We start from the raw sequence: 20,397 nt of genomic DNA, 5'->3' as shown, positions 1-20,397 counted from the left end.
CTCTGCATTATCATTTCATAGGCCGCACATGAAGTCGGTCAGCTGCTTTAGACGACGGTATAGTAGTCTGTACAATTTTCGCAAAGTGCATATTACAGCCTAAAGTGCTTCCTCGAGGGCTTGTGCACATATCCAGCTGATTTTTCGTTTCTGTCCGTGACCGTCTTTGCATGGTTAATCAGAAGTATTCTGAGGAACTTGTTGCAAATTAAACCAGCCAAGCGCTTTGAGTGACTGTTGTCAATGCCTTCTGGGCAACTTAGGATTGGCGCGTCTTCAAGATAGGTTGCAATGAGTAGTTGCAGAACTTCTTGCACATGTGTACGCGGAAGGTGCTTAATAGCCTTTTTTTTTAAGAAAAAAAAAAAGCAACAATGTTGTTCAAAAGTGCGAGGAACCTAGGATTTGGATGATGAAGTCCGCTTTTATCCTGGCCTTGCAATAAGACAAACAGAGGATCACCTGTGTTACTCGTAGTCAACAGCATAACACAGGCGGCGCACCCAAACACACTAATGAGTTTCACCAGATAGCCACCGACGTACGCCAGACCAGAGTATGTCACGGATGGAGATGGAGCGCAAGGCTCTCAGTTTTTTCAGGTCAGTGGTAACCGAGTCGGGCACACCCGCTGCCAACTGCTCAGAATCAGTGTCTGACATCTGTATTCGCTTAGAAGGGGCCTTTTTCTTGACAATCTGATCAAGGGCTGCTGGGACAGCTCCCTGCATCAAGCATGTCATTCCCTCCACACATGGACCGTAGCCGTCCAAAGATTGCTTCATCTGGGTCACTGTTAAACTTTCTGGTCAACACATTCTTGACTCCGCTTTCTAGAAGAAACCGCACTGTTTCTACAGTAGACGATGTAGTAAACAGCAAAGCTTGACATCTTGCTTGGGTGAAACCATCCCCTCCTGATGCAATAGAACTCTCCTGAATGTTCTTTATGTAGCGTGGAAACTCCTTCTCAAGCCACGGCACTCGATGCTCGTCTAGCGCGGAAATTGGCCTCTTGAAATCAATTCCTTTGTAGCTCGTGTCGTTCAATAAACCTAAATTAGAGCGAAGTTCAATAAACCGTTGCAAAAACAACAACATACGAAGCTCGAACACCAGCGCAAAGCAGCTCGAAGAGACTCTCCGAGGGGGGTGAAGTGGGGTGAGGTGGTTGCGCCCCTGGCGGCAAGCAGGTGAACTACATACGGAGAAAAAATGCCATTGACTCCCGGGCGATTGCAAAGGCCGCAAGAAGAGAAAGAGAGCGCGCGCTTCCAGTCCGGTCGTGGTTCAGGATGGAACAAAACAAATAAATCTGATGACCACAAATATCCATGAATGCAATCTGAAGTGCTTCACGCCCAGCAAACATGAACCGACGATGTCTGGTTTTCCCTCTTCACGGTAGATATCTACGTTTGCGGACGAGCCGAGCACATGAAAACTGAACTTCAAGCCTTTCTCGACTCTTTTGGTACAGCCCCAGTCACGGCGTTATGACGACAAGGCAGGTTTTTGTCTGGTTTCTTTCGCACGTCTCGCATGGTGACTTCCGCCCACAACCCCAGACCGGAAGTGCGTTCGACGCGCTACCACCGCGCCGCGACGTAACATAGTTGAGTCCGTGTATACAGGAACTGAGTCTCGATAAGGAGGTAGCGCCATCTATCAATACGAGCGCCAAGCGCACCCCGCCACTTGACTCAATCGTCTGCGTCGCCTTCCGCCGTTGGCCCTGGCAAGTTTGTTGGCTCTATTTTTACAGAAAGGGAGCTACGCTTTGTAATTTTACTAGAAAGAACCGACTTGTGAAATACACCTTTGACAAAAAGTTTAGATTGCTATGCGCAGGCGTCGATTTTTACGATCCATTTTAGATCGAACCTGGTGACTTGAGACACCCTATATATTTGTTTTGTATTTATTTAAGTGTTTTTGTTAGGGAATTAGAAAGAAGAAAAAGAAAAGACCGCCCAGAAAAGAATCAAGATAAAAAAAAACTGGCGCAACTATAGAGAACTTTTTACTCGATATTCATGTTACACTTGTTTGCACCAACTCGATTGAAGTCGTGCCAAAGCGCTCAAGCCGCGGTCAAACTGCTAGAGCACATCGTACAAACGTCAGCGTGCACACGCTGTCTGAGGCGTGCTTCTTCCTCGGGTCCTGTCACATGGTTCACACGAAATATCTCTGTTCAAAGCATACATATATGCAGACTTGTACGTAATCCGTTACAAGTAACGAAATTATTTGTAATCCCTTACATTTATCAGTAATTTAGTAACGAAATAATTGCATATTTTCTAGAGTAATTTTAAAGTAATTCCCTTACATTTTTGGCGTAACGGATTCCTTGAAATCCGCTACATTTCTCCTCAGATTTTTGACATTGACGCTAGGGTCTAAAAAAAAAAATAAATCAGAAACTTGGTTTTGCAAAAAAAAAAAGGCTTTGCGGCACTGGAGAGTACCAAGCCTCCTTTTGCGCCGGTCAATTCGCGTGACTGTCACTGCGCTCAACTTCACAAAAAAAAAAAAAATTTAGAAAGAGGGGGGACCCCAGCACCGGAGTAAACTGCAGTCGGTTAAAGCGCGATCCAAACCAACGCTCCTTTTTGCGCCTGTAGGTCGTGCGGCTGCGGATGTGACGCATTTCGTGGCGTTTTTGCTGTTTCCGGGCGCGCTTTCTGAGTCAGAACCGTGCGCTTTGGTTTGGACGGGCGAAACTTCGGGCGAGCGCGCACGCGCGCACGCAGGCACGAGCGCACAAGCAAGGTGCAACTGCGACAGACTGACCGGCCAGACGGCGAGAGAAAGAGAGAGAGAGAGAGATCGCGTTGTCATGTTGGAAGAGAATAAAAAAGGGGGGGGGGGGAGGAGGAGAGGGCAGCCAGACGGGGAGAAACGCGGAGCCGGAACTAGCTTGCCCTCCACCGATTGGCCGGGACACAGGAGCGCCATACTACGTCACCGCGCGTTTTTGTGCGCGTTGAGAAGAAGTTGAAATCAACCAACTTTCTTGTGCGCGCCCGGAAGGAGCGAAGAAGCGGCGCGACGTCACGAAAATACGTCACATCCGCAGCCGCACGACCTACAGGCGCAAAAAGAAGCGTTGGTTTGGATCGCGCTTTAGGGAGCCTTCATGTGCGAAGCGCACATGAAGGCACCCTAGTCGGTTCGTGCTTTATGCGTTTTTGGAGGGCACCATGAAAGGTACACACGGCAAACGTGCGTTTACATTTCCTTGTTTTAACAGACGTTCTAAATAATTGTTGTTATGAGTGTCCTTCTTTTTCCTTTTATTACTTATATCTATATACTGGAAACTTTTTTTTTATTCACCAACGTCGAACTGTTCAGAACGAAAGGAAGAAGAATATCGAGCCAAACCTTATTTAATATTTAATTATCACCTTGCTGTTACAATTATGTTTTGCTATTGTCTGGTAATATATATCGGTACGGTAAGATGGACACAAATCAATTCTTATTCTACTCTTGGCTAGATCTATGATGACTTCCACAGCTTCGCGATTTAGACAATAGAGAATTTTAGTAGATCGGTCCGATGACTCCGATAACGATATCCGATTTTCGGCGCCGTTTTTGCGCATGCATCATATTGTTATCGGGTGCCGTTATCGCGGGTATCGGAGGTATCGGAACGATCTACTAAATCTCTCGAATAGCTGGCAATGGCTGCAATGATGAACATTTGCTCTGCATTCGAGGTAAAGAGTTCTTCCATTGCTTCACTGGAAAAGCTCAATGCAGAGCATGAAGCATTCGTGAGGAACAACATTGCACTCCCATCCAGTGCCTCAGTTCAAATGGTGTTCATCGTAGCAGTCGACATATTGAGTAAGAAATAACGCGAAATGTCTGACAAGACTTTTGAGACCCAGCTGTTGCTCAAAATACTCAAGGTCATTAAATGGAACAGGTTGCAACTATAAGAACTTGAATAACCCTCTTCCCTTTATTTCTTACTTGAGGACAACAATATTAAAAGTAAGGCCACGAGAGTAACGGATTACTTTTTGGGGTAACGGTCAGTTACTTTTATGGGAGGGTAATTGTAATTGTAATAAATTACAATTCAGCCTCGAGTAATTGTAGATGTAATTCTTTACTATTTTTCAGTAAAGTGTACAAGTTTGCATATATGTATGAGGAAAACATGCTTCAAGCATACTTGTTGAGGCGCGCTCGCGGATCTACTGTAAAGAGTACGACTGCTGCTTTACAACTACTGTCTGCCGTGCTCATGTGTCACAGAGCAAGCTGCTGTTTGTTTTTTTATGTTGCTGCTTAAACATATTTTCACCGTCGTTTCTTTCCCTTTTTTTCACTTTTTTGCTGAAGTTTCGCACAAGCATGAGCGTGATAAAGGCCCCAAGTGTACCAGCCTAACACTTTATTTTCTTTCCTTTCTTTTTTTTTTTGTTTGCGATCATTTAATTATTTTTGGAGAGCATCGGCGGCGGACATCCGGCCACGAGTTGCTTTCCAGCTGCACCTTTGTCTGTGCACTTTCCAGGGAGCTCGCGATCGCTGTCCTTGCGGCCGATATCGCACTGTCAGAACGCAACACTATTTTGATTGTCCCGGGACCGCTAGCGCCGCCAAGATCGACTAATCCGCAAGAATGTCTTCCAAGGTAATTTCTCGGGTGTTTTCCTTTCGCATTTATCACGGTCACTAAGCTCTGGCTCTCGCTCCACCGGGAACTCCAGAACCGGTAAAGCGCAGCGCTTAGAGTATCGGCATCCCATTCCCCGATTTGAACGTGGACGCCGCCATTTTCGGGCTTAGTGCAGAGCAGGCGACACCTTTCAGAGCATAACTGTACCTGCACCAGTTGCAAAGCGGAGTGTGGCAACGGGCTGCGTTTATCTTTTTACTTTAAAGGACCACTGAAGAGAAAAGATAATGCTTCTTTTAACAGTCTAATTAAATCAGGCATGCTAAAAAAAAAAAAATTTATGCGAGAAAAAAAAATTTAGAGCATGCATTAACGGCGCGAGATTTATTTCAAATTCTGCGCGCAAAGTTCATGACGTCAAGGAATGGTCAAACACTCTTTACCTGAACGAGCTGGTCATACACTTTCACCACCTCAACGCGATGGCCAAGCTGATCCACTTCTCCTCCACGCGCCCAAAATGCCGAGAGAGAAAACAAGTGGAAAGGAGGTGGCTACGGGCCATCAATACTGCATTAAAAAAAATAAAAAAAATTGTGTAAAATTTAGTTTAGCGCGCTTCCACGCGCCTCGTGTCGTCTGCTTGCTCACGGCCGCATTGAAACTGCACTCGCGTTATAAAAAGATTGCAATTACGTAAATCTAAGCGGCGCACACAGTGTCCGAACGTTCAAGGAGCTTCCTGCTCGTCGTACTTCACTGCAAGGTCTACGTTTCGCGAGCGCAAACCGAAAACCCAGAGCCGTATATACAGAGAGTTTGGCCATTCATTGGAGAGTATTGAAGTCAAATGAGGAGGCGCCATTGGCCGAAAGCGGGCTGGCGTGTTCCAGAGCGTCTTCACAAATTCGATTGTGGCCAACCGAAACCCGTAAATAATACCCTGCCGGTGGTCGCGATAAGCACACTTAATAAGTGCGCGGAGTGACTCTCGGTGACTGAAAATATGGTACACGAGATGCTTCAATCACGGTCATTCAAAATGATGGTGGAAGAGCCCGACTAGCGGAACGATCGATATAATCCGCACGCCAGGCGCCGAGGGCAAGGAATCTGCCGCCCGAGTGGTCATGCTCTGTCTGAGAAAAACAGAGTTCGAGCGACAGATTCGTTTTTTACATCTTTCTGCGTGATCATAATCGGAACATCATGTGTACCCTATTTTCAACCATGGAAGGTTACTACATTTAGGTCTTACACGCTTACTAAAACTTAGAACAAGATATTCATGATTAAAACTCTTTCTCGATACCACCGCTATTGGATTCTTTTCGGCTTCTGGTTGACCAAAAGAGCATGTCAAGCTCGCTTTCTGCATCTGGTGCACGCCCTGGCTCTGTGCGCTCCTCCCATTGACCACTAAACCCGGCTCACCGCAAGGCGGCTTCTCCGCAAGTGAAAGGAAAAAAATCAAATTTGGCGCATGTGATCTTTTTTTTGCCAAAAAGGAGTTGGCGATAAAAGGAAAAGGAGGGCGATAAACTTATTCTGCCTTTTAGTTACTGTATGGCTTATAGTTACTCTATACTATAATAGTAATTTACAGGTCAAGAAGGTAGCGGCAAATGCCCTTCAATGGGATTCATATATCCCACCGCCAGCTGACCCGTTGCTCTCGGGCAGGGGGCGCGAGCGCGTCCGCAGGACGCGACCATGTTATGCTCGCAGGACCATCCAGGCGGCTCTGTAACGTTCAATTTTGCACGTGCCACGTTCAAAAGCAAGCATCTGCCAGCACTGTAAACGCGCGATAACAAAACGTCTAAAAAAGAAAAAGGAAAAAAAAAAAAGAACTATGCAGCTGGTGGCCTCAGCGTTCCATTAAACATTCCTTTCAGCTTTTTTTTTTTATTTTATTGCTTTCTTTCATAGCTTTCGTGAGCCCGTATATTTCCCTTTACCTGAGAGCAAAGCCGAAGCTACATGCTAAAGCATGTTCCTAGTGCCACTAAATAAGCTCTACATGTTCCCCTGAACGAGGCTCGCACTGCACGAGCACGCGTGCTTGGCAGGGGCGCTGAAAGCTCGCAGCTCGCTTTTGTAGCCTCTGCTACGCTGGAACTTACAATGTAACGGAGCATAGAAAACTGTAGTGAGGAACCGCATTGGCGCGCGTTCGAAACGCGAGACAAATATTCTATTTTGCTCGCCTGGAGCGCTGCTCAAAACTTGAGAGCTGCGGATGGATAGCGTCCCATCATTTCCGTGGCGTCGCGGCCAACGCGGGAGAAGGGTCTTGCCTTCGTGTAAATATCTGCCTTATCTTTCGACTTTGACTTAGCGTTGTGGAAGCCACAAGAGGGAGGTTAGAGCTTTCCTCCTCCGATGGAAACAAATGCAACTTTCGGGGGTTAGGTTCGCCCTCTGATGGATACAAAGGCTACCTTCAGCGGCTGGTTCCCTCTCCGATAAATACAAAGGTCGCTTTCTTATAAAGTTGCTGTTAGAGAGATGTCGGCATCGCTCTGTAGCCAATATCTATCCATTGAGGCGGAACAAGGGGCGTTTTCAGTGAACTATCCTTTCGACTGCGGAAAGATTTGAAACGGACGCATCACGCTTGTGGGAAGAGCTTCTCCTACCTTCTTGACTTGTAACCAACTAGAGCTGCTGCGCCAATAAGCCGAATCCGCCACGCGAGTGCGCCTGCGCGGAGTCTGAGCATCTATTGGACATGAGGGCTGTGTCAGCCTTCGACAAGGACTCGAAGTCAGTCAGGCGCTTTGTACCTATTGGACGAATGGATGGATCGATGGATGTTATAGGCTATACCCTTTGTAACGGGCGGTAGCTCGCAACTCGCACCACCTAGCCTGAGTCTAAAGAGACCAAGAAATGCCGGCCGCCAACGCTGCCGGATGAGGCTTTTGAAGAGGGCCTATATTGGCGATTCAGAAATGCGTCTTCCAGCAGCTTCGTAGATGTGGTGCCAGCGAGCTCAGGCGATATTGTTCAGCTCTGTCAGACATACTGTAAAGTGAAAAATCGTTTCCTTAGATTTTGGATGTAAGGCTTCGATAATTGGCAACCATGCATGCTTTAAGCCCCAAGCTAGCTGAAGTGAAGCTACTCTGAAGCACGCTGCTTATATATTATACAAAAGAGACCCTGCAGACACCGTCTTTTGTATGGTGTGTGTTAGCAGTGTGGATCCTGGGAAAGAAGCGCCAAGCTCCCCGCTTTGGTCGCCCTTTTTGGTCTGCGTAATTAACAGCTTTTCTTTGACCTCCCTGTTCCTGGTGAGCCGATCTGAATTCGCGGTGACAGGTTGCTTCACAGAGACATTTACTGTATACTAAGGTTTTGATATCACCGCGGCGAAACAAGCGCACATCTTCGCACCGCCTCCACACACGGCGTCGGTGCTTGGCGGAATTGAAAAATCACTTTCATGTTTTGAAATACGCAAGAAGAACAATAGAAATTTAGAAGGTTTGAGAAGATGAGCACGATTGATAAGTTGATTTTATATACACAGTGCCAGGGTCGTTCATATCGGTGACGAACGCCTTCGGTACCATGAAGTTCCATGGCGACTTTAGCGCGGCTGGTTCAGGACGACCTTTTCGAAGCTTCACGAATTTTAAAGAACCGAATTGGCGATTGCCATGGAACAGAGACCAATCAGCCCATCCCCTTCCGAGGGTTTGGTCGTCTGTATGGAAGTATCTGTTTGTGTCGAGCTAGCAGGCAGGAAATGCAATGACGTGTACTTTCCCAGTATTCAATGACTTTAATTCGCACAGGAGCGTTAAGGCTTGTTCACGCAGTTTCGTTTTCTAACGATAGGTTATGTTACGTTACAAAAGCTTTCGTCTGCTTTCGTCGCGAGTCATCGGTACATCTGTGCTTCGTATTAAGCATGGTTATGAGTTCGAGGAGATAGTCTGGCACGCGACATTTGACACATGAATGTTTCGGTGACTTATAAGTCATACGTGACGTAAGAAAACGCAAGAAAATGGTCAGGCCGACCTACAAAACATTTCCGGTAAGGTAGGAAAATGCTCTTCGCAACCCTTCTCGTTTCCCTCTTTCCCACTCTTAACTTGACGGCTCCTGTTGTTGCTCCTGTTGTTGCTCCATCTTGCGGCTAGATGAGCCGGGATAAGCTCCCGGCTCAAGGCCGGTTCACACTCTTGCAACCGAGTACGACAAAGAGAGACGAGACTTGTTAAAACCACTTAAAATTTCTTAGGACGACAGGACACACCGGCACGCTGGCGCCATCTATGCGGTGACCCTGGAACTTCATTTCACAAGAGCGAAGGTTTTGCGGTATTTCCGAGGTAAAATGTGCGTAATACCTGCAATAAAGGCTCGTTTATAACGTATACAAAAGTTTTTCGAGCCGAGAAAGAAAGAATAATGCGCGAGAGAAATAGAAAAATAGGCCGGACCGGTAAGTTTCCACTGCTAACCTATAGATGGCGCCAGTGTGTCCTCTCGTTGTAAAAGGTTCTAAGAACTCCAGTTTTAAGAAGTCGCAAAAGTGTGAACGGGCCTTCATATGGCACCAAGATGCAGCAACAAAAGGAGTCCCTCCGCCGTCAAGATAGCAGTGGGAGAGGTGGAAATGGAAAGAGTGGCGAGAAGGACTTTCCTACCGCGAAAAACCTTTTCGTAGGTCGGGCGTTAACACAGCACCGTTTACTTGCGTTCTTTTGCTTACGTAGAAGTCACCGAAACATACATTTACCGAAACATTCATGCAGGCCTATCTCCTTGAAATGGTAGCCACGTTTAATATAAAGCACAGGTGTCCCGGTAACTTGTGGCGTAACCAGACGTAAACTTTCGTAATGTAACGTAACGTAAGAAAACGGGTGTGCGTGAACCAGCCCTTAGGTTATGAGTCACGAGGAGACGCGTGTTTCGTACGCTGCCTGCAAAGCTACTCCTTGTATTGGTTACCGCGCTTCATACGAATCACGGATGTTTTGGCAACTTCGGGCGTAAGGAGAGCTCCTGTAACATACCGCAACGTAAGAAAACGGTGCATTGTGAACAGGGCATTCAGAGCCACCCAACGAGCTACGCTTTGGAGTAACGTCACTTCAGCCCTCTTTTAAACTCATTGTTGTCAGCTATCTGAAGCCCTATATGAGATCGCAGAAAACAATCCTGCGTCCTCCAGAAATGCTGGATGTTTTCCACTGAGAAATCTTTCCTTTCAGCCGGTCCTCTACTCCCAGTTTCTCAGTTCCTGTTCGTACAGGGTGAGGATAGGTACGTCTTACCCTTTCACTTTTTTGCTTTTACTTGGTTATGGTTTATGTTCAAAACGAATGTTCGGAACTCGTGCTCAGGGCAAGTTGCAAATCATCGCGTCCTGATAAGGATGATCTCACAAGTTTCGGACGCCTTATGAACGATGTAGTCCCTGAGAGGATTGGAGAGGGTCCTTGAGTTTTCCCGACTCCCTGCTTATACGATACCTTTTCGGCGCCTCGTAGGCTTCGAGCGCGCACGCACAGCTACACCACGACGGAAAGCGACGCGCGTCTTGGACTTTGAAAAGAGACGTCCTGCTATTCAAATTTATGTTTGAATACGTTGCGTTTCTTTTGGCGACGTGCAAGATCAAAAGCATCGTTGTGGCCGGTACTTCCACGATTGGCCAGACGTACACTATGGAGTATTTAAGTAGCATCAATTTTGCAGTCAGTCAGTCACAGTCTTGAGAGCAAGGAAATCAAAGGAAGTGTTGCTGATCAATTTTGCTTTAATCGAGAGATATAAGTGAACTATCAGACTGCCAACTTCAACGGTGTCGGCTTAGGAACGCGATGGCGCCAAGCTTCCACATTCTTTTTACACGAGCCATCGAACTTGCCGCTCGACGCTGATATTCCTAGTATGAGTTCCAAAATAAAAACCATAAAAGGGCTCCACAGAAACAAAAAAAGGAAAGTCCGCCAGACCTGGTAATATTGAGGCAACGTTGAGACACAAAGCTACTAAAGACCCTTGATGAAATCCGGGACTCCCTTTCCGGAGCTGCTATGGGAGCATTAGAATGGCAATCTGGGCTAGTTGGTTCATGATAACTTTCAGGGCGCCGAAAATACACAAGGACAAGATACAAGAAAGGAGACGTGAACAAGGCTATCTGCTATGGGAGACAGCGGAACTTGGGCCTAAAGTCCCTCGATAAAATTCACGCTTACACGTACCGCCAATCATTTTTGTGGAAGCGTGCAAGGCACGTACGTGTCACGAGCGTCTGCTCCGCCACCATTCGCTTCCAAGGGCCGCTCATTTCAGTGCTGCGCCGCCATTTGCTTCCAAAGGCCGCTTGAGAAACGGGCTTCGTGCCCTGGCGCATTTGACGCTACTTGCAAGACAAACGCAGACACATCGAGGGGCTTTACTTGGGCCGACGGCGGGGTGCAGCGAAGCGGTGTGTACGGTAGGCCAGGTGGGTTAATATTTTTTAATCAGCCATCCGGAAACTGTCGCCAAAACCCCCTACCCCCAGGCTGCATGGCCGGAAACTGTCGCCAAAACCCCCTACCCCCAGGCTGCATGGCCGGAAACTGTCGCCAAAACCCCTACCCCCCAGGCCGCATGGAAACTGTCGCCAAAACCCCTACCCCCCAGGCCGCCATGCGGCCTGGGGGGGGGGGGGGGGGGGTAAAACGCGTTCCAGTGATACACCCGCCGTACGTGCGGCGGGTGTATCACTTTTCGGAGACGCAGTGGGGTACCCCGCTGCGTCTGCGAAAAGGGCGACTCATAAAGACCACGCTTCGCGTTTCTTCGAAGTACCGCCAACCATTGCTGTGCGAACGCGCCAAATACGCGCCTCGAGCGAGTACCGTGCCGCCATTCCCTTCCAACGGTCCCTCGTTTCAGTGCTGCGCCATCATTTGCTTCCAAAGACCGCACGAGGCACGGTCCTCAAGCTTTCGCGCATTTGACCCCAACATAGTCTCCTCTGTAGTCACAAAGCCTCGCAGTTCGACGGCGTAGCCATAAGGGCTGTTCACACATACAGTGGAGCGCTAAGTGAGTGCTACGTGAGTGCTTAAAAGAGCGCTCATGTGGCGCTTCCTAGTGCGTGATTTAGTTTCAATGTAGCGCGCGATTAGCGCTTCTGTAGCGCTTTGTTAGCGCTTCAGTAGCGCCTTGTTAGCGCTTCTCGTACCGCGGTTACTGCTGCGTATTAGCGCGTGCATCAGCAGCACCATGGCGGACATGCGGGACACTCAAATATATACGCGACAAATTCTCTTACATACGCAGTTAGTGCATATGTCTGTAGACGGCTTAACGCCCAGAAGAGTAATTCTGGGTGCGCAAAATCTTTCCCCACCGAGATACCGACGGGTACCTGGAGAGCCTTGTTCCCAGGCTCAGGGACCGAGACACAGAGGTTTTTCGAATGTGATTATTTTTTTTAACTGCGTGTCTTTGAAACAAAGGTCACGCTTGTAGAATAGAAAGCGGTGAGGTCGTACCCAATCAATTAGTCGCTCAAAGTCCATGACTCTGGATCGTTTGCCCGACCGTTTGCTTGGAGATCGGCTCTTTTACTTCCTCTCATTTCAATGTCAAAGGAAAAAAACAATAACAACAGAATCGCCGTGCACGCGCTGTTCCCCACCAGCAAGCACGGCACAAGGAGCGTAAGAACCCTTACATTGCGCTGTTGAAGCGCTAACCGAGCGCCTACTTTTAAAGCGCTTCTGGAGCGCTAACCGAGTGCTACGTCACGCGCAAGTCGGTGTCACATGAGCACTGCTTCCAGCGCTCATGAGGCGCTAGCTGAGCGCTCCGCTGTATATGTGAATCGGCCTATAGAGTGCCCGGTCGCAGATTTAGAGCGTGAGGATCTGGTAGCACAGAGCGTCAAATAGTCATTTCTCGGGAACCTGGATGACAGCGCAGAGCTTTTGCAGCGGCGAGGACCCGAAACACACTTGTTCGCTCGGGAGAAATGTGTTTTGGCGTCTCGCCGCATCGGGGCGCCAGTCACGCGGCTCTTCTTTCACCCGTTATCTGCTGCTCCACTTTTTCCATTTCGGTGGCCGCTTCTCGTGGCGATCTGCCAAGCTTCATGAGTATATAGGAGACTATGGCTTTATACATATGTCTGCTTCTACATGTCTGCAGGCGGTTTTGGCATCACCGATGTGACCATCATACAAGCAAGAAACAAGCCTCAGACAGTACATCTGCAGACTGCCCCTCGTATGACGTATTCGCAGTGTGGCCGCGGCACAGAAGGGTCAATCGCCGCAATTTATGGATGGAGCTTGATGAATGACGAGAAGTTTTGATCTAAAACTCAACTTTCCGATGGGATACACTGAACATCCATTTTATAAGACTTCATGCTTGGTATCACGTCAATGTCCACGCTTTTCTGGCGTGTACACGCTCCGATTTCTCTATGTATAATTTGAAGCAGTTGACTCTTCGAGTGATGTGCGAAAAAGATAGAGGCGGGCAAATATTTCTGGAGTGCAAAATACACCTCTCTGTTTCTTTTTTTATTCGTTCTCAAACAGTGTTGGCTCTGAAGCATATCGACTACGAATACAAGGCTATCGACCTGTACAACAACGAACAGGTGAGTAACGGCAGCCCATGCAGAAACGTGTTTCGTTGAAACGTATCGGACGTATATAGGAGGGCATAGTAACATCGAACCTTATGCTTACCCGATTAGCGAAGAAAATCAGAAAGCCGGCTAAAGATTAGCGCGCAAACCGTAAACCACGTGATGTGACGTTCATGAAATGTTTGTGGAGTACGTCAACAGGCCAATTTCGGCACTTTGATTAAACCCGCCGATAAAGTGCCGAAATTATTCTGTCGACCTTCTCCCAGGGACTCACACCGCAACTGTAACCGAAACCAAAAACCGTTTAGGAACGAAATATTTTCAGTAACCGGAACCGGAACCAAACCGCTATTTGAAATTTGTTGAAACCGTAACCGTAACCTTTACCTTAAATTATTTACCGGTAACCGATATATTAACCGATATTAAACTGAAAATCAAAATGTTTTTTTTTCTCAAGAATGACCTCGCCTGAAATGACGTAGCAATTTGAGAGAGTTACCGTCAACGAACGATGCACCTTTTAACAGATTTCCGTTCAATCTACATTCAGGATTAAGAATACTTATTTTGGAATCAGTGTTCAACCTTATAATAAAAATTGCCTTTCTAAATCTCCCAGAGTCCTAAACTCGCCACATCTATCAAGCAACTGTGCCGTTCAGAGTATTAACTAATAGGTTGGAATTCTAAAATGACCACCCAACTCGGCTCTTTCCAAACCACCGATCTTACTGAGCTGCAGTAGCCAGTATGAAAAAACGAGGTACATTGGCCATCATGCAGAGCTGGCGGAAAACAAAACCTGATATTAATTTCCTCTATGACTCTGTCGTTCGTCCTTTTAGTATTTGTCGGTTGGTAGCTCTAAACTTCACCACCGACGTATGGCCTCGGTTTTCTACAGGAAAGATAACCAACTTAGCCCCCCTCCCCTCCCCTAATCGTGCAATCGCCTCATTAACGGCGAGGGGGGGTAATCCGACCTGGGCAGTGAAGGGTGAAGAGGGTAGAAAAGAGGACGTACTGAGCAAAGAGGGAGAGCGCGAAGTGCTGTACCACGCTCCGACAATTTTTTTAGCTATCTAATCCAGATGCATCATTTGAATGCGGATTGCTTCCTGATTCCGAAATGCTATCTCGTTTCTCTAGATCCACTGTAGTTAATTTTAAAAAAAAATTATATTTTGTTCTCTGCCAGAACCATAACATCCTTATCCTCAGTTTTTTTGTGTTTTTTTTCCCCAGTTTTTCTTGTTATCTATACATGACGTCACCGGCGTGCAGCGAGACGCCCGGCCGGCATTCGGGTAGGCTCTCGCCCCCCTTTCTCGCGACAAAAAGCGAGAAAATAAGGGCTTATTATCAACTCAAGTTGATAATAATATCTATTTGTGCAACGTATGACCTTGGTCTACGTATGAGAAAGGTAAAAAAAAAGCAATTGGGGTTTTTGAGAAAACCGTTTTTGCAACTCGGTACGCTCAAACCGCAGCTCACAATTTTCATGAAATCGCTAGCAAATCCATTCTCCTTCCATCAAAAACTGGCAGTAAGGCTCGCGAAGAAAGGTCGAAGAATCACGCAATACATTTTTCGACTAATTATCCGAGCACCACGGAGAATGCACGGAATGGGCGTGCAAGTGCCACAGACGTTCGTGTTACTTGAAGGAACGTGCCATTTTCTTTCGATTTTCTTTAGAAAGGTTACTGTTGCAGATGTCAGCCCGTGTAACTGCTTTTATAGCATGCATATGCCCTTTGGTGCTTACGTTATTTAGCAAAATATCTATAGACCATTCCAGAAAAGCACTCTTGTCTGGTCGGTGTCATTTTCAGTGATCGTGCGTGTGGCGCGTACTTTGCTCGCCTTCCAAAGTGGTGAACACGCGCGTACTGGGCTTTGACCTTACACACGTGGACTGTGGTTCTTGTAAACACTGAAATGTATAAAATGGAATGAACTGCATTCGTGTAGGCCAGGGGGCATGTTACTGTTTATGAAGATCGTGCTAAAATGACAATTAAAATAACTCGATATGCACCAAGCCAACTATCAAGGTGCAATCAATGGCGTTTAAAATACACAAATACAATATTTAATTTCAAATAAATATTTGCTTAAAAGATACTATAGTGCGTAAAGTACAGAAACGCATCATAAAAGTTTTAGTTAAAAATAAGTTAACGAAAGTTGCTAAAAACAATCTGCACCCATGCTTCTCTCTTTTTTTTATGTCGTAGTAGATTGCAACGCGCTCGAACACTGATCCACGAGTGCGCATGGAAATGATGTAATTCTAGATAAGATTTTTTAAATTAAGTTTTCGCTTTGCGCAGTTTCTATCAGCTACACATTTTTATGCCTCCCCTCAATGACATTAATATTTTCATGGCTTTAAAAACTTTTCAGCCACATATAACATTTCTCCGTAATAGAATAAAATAATGACGTTTTCACCTCCCCTTCTGCGAGAGAATATTGAATGCCAAAAACCATTTGACAAACCAGGCAACGGCTTTATCGTATATTAGCGGAGCTCGACACCTGCTTCATAAACCTCTGTAATACCAGACACAAGTGGCAGTGTGTCGAGATCGGCCGCGTGAGTTGAACTCCGAGAGTAGCCCGAGCTAGATTCGATATCAAAAAGGGATATGATGTTTATGACAAAAAAAAATTTAAAAAACACCGAAGCAATTGTGAGCAACAAATGTGACTTCGCCGAATGTCGATAATAGTGCTAGAATGTGCACTATTTTTCACGATATTATTAGCGCTCCTCTATGGGCAGATACCGTAGTACTCACAGCCGGCTTGAGTCAGCGCTTGCCGCTCTTGAAGCGGTTCCAGCTGCAGAAGGATACTCAACTCGCAACACGCGGCTATGCAGTATTCCGAGCGTAAGTGCGCATGTTGCAAGTGACAATATTGTCGATTACAAGTTAAGAAGGTAGGAGAAGCTCCTCCCACAAGCGTGATGCGCCGGTTTCAAATCCCTCCGCAGTCGAAAAAAGAGTTCACTGGAAACGCCCCTTGTTCCGCTTCAATGGATAGATATTGGCTACAGAGTGATGCCAACTTGTCTACAATTCCACTTTTTAAGAAAGCGATCTTTGTATCCATCGGAGGGGGAACCTAATCCCCGAAATTTGTATTTGTTTCCATCGCAGGGGGAAACTCTAATCTCCCTTTCGTGGCTTCCACAATGCTAAGTCAAAGTCGAAAGATAAAGCAAGCATGTAGAGAAAGGCAAGACCTTCTTCGCCAGTTGGCCACGACGTCACGGAAACGATGGGACGCTATTGGATGCGGAGGTGGTGGAGGGATATATGATTCCCTTTGAGGGGCATTTGACGCTGCCTTCTTGACTTGTAACCTACTATAGTTCTCTCGACACACAGTTCGCGCAAAAGCACATTGACTTGGCTGGCCTCCATTGCAGTCGGAGAGCGCTTTTTTTTTCCCCCACGAAAACAAGGATTTAAAAGAAGCTTTTCCCGGCACTGTTCCTACAATCTACCTCGGAGCACAGATTGCTGTCCATCACAAAGACTCTTTCGACCTTGAATTTGTGAAAAAAATAATCTCGATCGCTGGCGCCCAGAAAGCCACTTCGCGACTGCCCGGGTCGCTCGTCCGCCCGCCCGCCGGTGACGTACGCAGGTAGGGAAAATTAGGGATTTTTTCATTGCTGCCATTTCACCTCCTGGAACCCTCGCGACCGGAGAAAACTAAATATTCAATAACTTCAAATTTTTTTTATATAAAATATTTTGGCTATCGGTTGAGAAAGGGTTATGACGCGGTCTGACAAATTCCAACCAAATCGAGGACTATCAGTAAAAAAATCGGCGGAGTTCCCACCTAATGTCATATGTGCGCTGCAACTAGAAATTTCGCGAACCGGTTAAGGTACGACCTCGACCGGGTTCGGCTTTTTTGAACTTTTATTGGAAAGTTCAAGTGTTCGACTAAGGTTTGACTGTTATTCGCATGCGCGAAGGGCTGTCTCAGTTGGCTTTGGATTGGATGGTGATGACCAAATGTTCAAGTCAAACATTCTACTTGTAGTAAGTGCAAAACTGTTTTTTTTTCGGTAATATAGCAAGAATAAATTATGATATTAACTTTTAGATTATTAAAAATATGTTCCGGTGATTGTAACTATGCATAAACTAAAAGAAGCTCTTCCGTAAAAACATTTTCTCTAAACCTAGAAATGCTTGTACCAGAGTCTATTACACCGTCCACAAAGTCGAACCTTGTAGAACCTGGTTTAAAGTTCGAAGGCTTGTCGAACCAGTTGAACCTTGAGGTTCGATGTAAAAATCTGGGTCGACAAAAGTTCGTGACAGCCCTTGTAGAAACATATCTGTAGGAAAAGCTCCGCCTCCAATACCCGAAGAAAAATGGCGCTACTATATAAATGCACAATTTTTCTAGCGTCACAGAACCGGACACCGAGAAACGTGCGCTTCAATAACCAGATGCAATCGCTTGGAAATAGCGAACATGACGCAGGTGTAACAGCGCACAAGACGGAGACTAGGGAGAGGAACGAACAACACAAGACAGATTTGTAGAGCTTTCTGTGTCGCTCGTTCCTCGCCCAAGTCTTCATTGTTTTGCGCTATTGCATTTACATCATGTTTGAGTGTCACCGACTAAACCAGCTCACAATTTTGTTACTTTATTCCGCTTAGCAGTATTCTACTAGAGGAGGGCTATAGTTCTGCTCCTTCCTTCAGTGTGGGCGAAGCCTCTTATTCATATTATAGGTTGCAATAAACTATAGCGACGATAAGGTACGAATGGTTCTTCCAGCACTCAGTGGGAACTTTCTGAGATTGTTTAGAAACGTAGACAACAAAATACTTTGTTGTTTACAAATAACAAAGCAGAAATGTTTATTTTTTTATATTTATTGATGTGGGCATTGAAAAAGAGGATAATAAAGATGGCTCGTGTGGCGCGTCAAGCGAGCGCGCGCTCAGGATGAGCGCGAGTTAGAACGGGTGTTGACACCAGCGAAACGGTTGTCTGTTCTTGGGTCTCCACATTGGCGCCACAGCGTGGGGCCCGAACCCAGGTTCCAGTACAGTCAGGTACGTTTGGCTGGCCTTCGCAATTGCTGAGCCTATACGGACATTAGACTACTTCACTGCCTAGTTTGTTATTGTGACCGTTAGAATGTCAACTTCGCCTCGCTGACGCGATCCCATAGCCGCTCCAATGCAGCGAACACAGCCCGGGCTACCGCGACTGGTGATAGAGCGGAGGACTCGCGACCGGGCTCTGATATACCTACGACAGACTTGGAGGTTTCGTTGCCCGCTGAGGGCCCTTCCCCACCTGTGCTGCTTGCACCTCTCACCGTGTTGGGCCCATTGCCAGAACAAATGGCATTGTTTTTGGCGGAGAAATCGCGGCTCCTGCAGGAACAACGCCGTCCGCTACCACCTCCCGTTCCAACACCTCGGACGAAGACATTGCGTTTACATGCCGTGATTCCGAAATATTCAGGCTACGCGTATAGAAAATCGGTTGCCGATTTTCTTGACGAATTGCGTGAATACGAGGCGGTGTCTGAAATGTCTGAAGTTGAACTTCTATCACGCGTACTACCGATCGCCCTCACGGGAAGCGCCGCGACATGGCGTCGGAGACAACCACCCTTCTCGACGCTACAAGACTTTTCGGAGCAGTTCGAAAATGAATTTCTGCCTCCCGATTACGGCCCGCGAATGCTCGATGAGCTTAGGGCGCGCACTCAGCACCGCGACGAGTCCCTAGTCGAGTTTGTTCGGGCGCTACAAACTCTGTATGACAGGGCTGACCCTAGCGCGTCCGACTCAGACAAGGTGTCGTGGGCTACCCGGCAAAGCCACCCGCAGTTTCATCCCTACCTGCGTGGGCGGGTGTTCCGGAGTTTGGACGAGTTGGCCCAAGTAGCCCACCAGATCCAGGCGGACATCCTGGCCGAACTAAGATATCGGCCTCCTCCACCGCCGGAGGCTTGCCTGGAACCGTCCTGCGCCTGGATAGGCTCGACCCGGCAATCCATGGATGAGCATGGGTCACGCCCAGTTCTCCCCGGAAGGGTACCCCGAGCGCTGGATTCTTACACCCACGGACTGGGCGACGGTGCTCAAGTCCGCGAGCGTGGCCGCCAATACCAAGCCCCATCCAGAAAGCGATACCCAAGTGCCACCTCAGCTCCGCTCCACTGCTTCCGGTGCGGAAGTCTCGGCCACTTTCGCCGGCACTGCACCCGGCGGGTTTCGAACAACAACTCGGGAAACGAGGTAGGCCACCGATAGCACGGCCCTGTCTGTCGGTGGCTTCTCCTCGTAACAGGCCCTCGGTCACCCCACCGTCTCGGTTCTTCAGCAGTCCCGGCCCAGCCTCACGAGCAGCCCCGCCGGGAGCCTCCTGTGATGAGCCCGATGTTGGAGCACCTTGTGTGGCGCCCGCTCGAGCCCCCGATGACGCTCCCGCTCACGGATTACGCGGCGACGCTCTCGGAGGCGCTCGCGGAGATGCCCCAGGTCCCGGCGTGGCGTCCGCTCGAGGGACCGATGATGCTCCCGCTCACGGATTATGCGGTGACGCTCTCGGCGGCGCTTGCGGAGATGCCCCCGGTAGTACCAGCACCGGTGCTTTCTCCAAGGCTTCCCACGGAGCGGTTCTTGGTGGCGTCCTGGTCCCCGACGAGACGACTCCGGAGAACAGACGTGACGACAACGGCTGCTCGCAGGAAGTGGCAGCGGCGTGGCCACCCGTCGTTCACCCACATGCCAGAAAAACGGCTGATACGACCACACCAGCGCGGCCTGCTGGAGAACCAGTAGACAAGTGTATAGCACGTGCGGTCCAACCGGAACCCCGTGCCCACCACCGAACGGTGACCTGGGCGGGTCTACGAGACGTGACAATCCTGAGCATTTCATTGATCATGGGAATCCTAGCGACCATGGTATCATGGGTGAGTCGGCTGAAAGTCTATGACAAGCTACTTCGAGTTTATAGGTTCCGTACAGTCACGTACTTTATACCATCCCTTGACGCTATGCGTCACGAAAGTAGAGATACAGCAGAACCCTACATTGTG

At 47.7% G+C, this 20,397-nt stretch overlaps 1 protein-coding gene across 1 annotated transcript in view; it reads left to right on the top strand.

Moving 5' to 3' along the window:
* Positions 1–4,612: 4,612 nt before the first annotated feature.
* LOC8039827 (maleylacetoacetate isomerase) overlaps positions 4,613–20,397 on the top strand; it is a 33,830-nt gene continuing 18,045 nt past the window's right edge. The window contains exons 1-3 of the mRNA XM_002413721.5: positions 4,613–4,663; positions 9,886–9,937; positions 13,225–13,286. Of these exons, the coding sequence (XP_002413766.3) occupies positions 4,652–4,663; positions 9,886–9,937; positions 13,225–13,286 (126 nt within the window). The 5' untranslated portion in view covers positions 4,613–4,651. The remainder of the gene's footprint in view (positions 4,664–9,885; positions 9,938–13,224; positions 13,287–20,397) is intronic.

This window comes from Ixodes scapularis, unplaced genomic scaffold, assembly GCF_016920785.2.
Source record: "Ixodes scapularis isolate PalLabHiFi unplaced genomic scaffold, ASM1692078v2 PGA_scaffold1__304_contigs__length_218370807, whole genome shotgun sequence".
In the NCBI taxonomy this organism is placed as follows: domain Eukaryota; kingdom Metazoa; phylum Arthropoda; class Arachnida; order Ixodida; family Ixodidae; genus Ixodes; species Ixodes scapularis.
The sequence above is the reverse complement of the archived record's forward strand: the minus strand, read 5'-3'. Positions and strand labels throughout refer to the sequence as shown.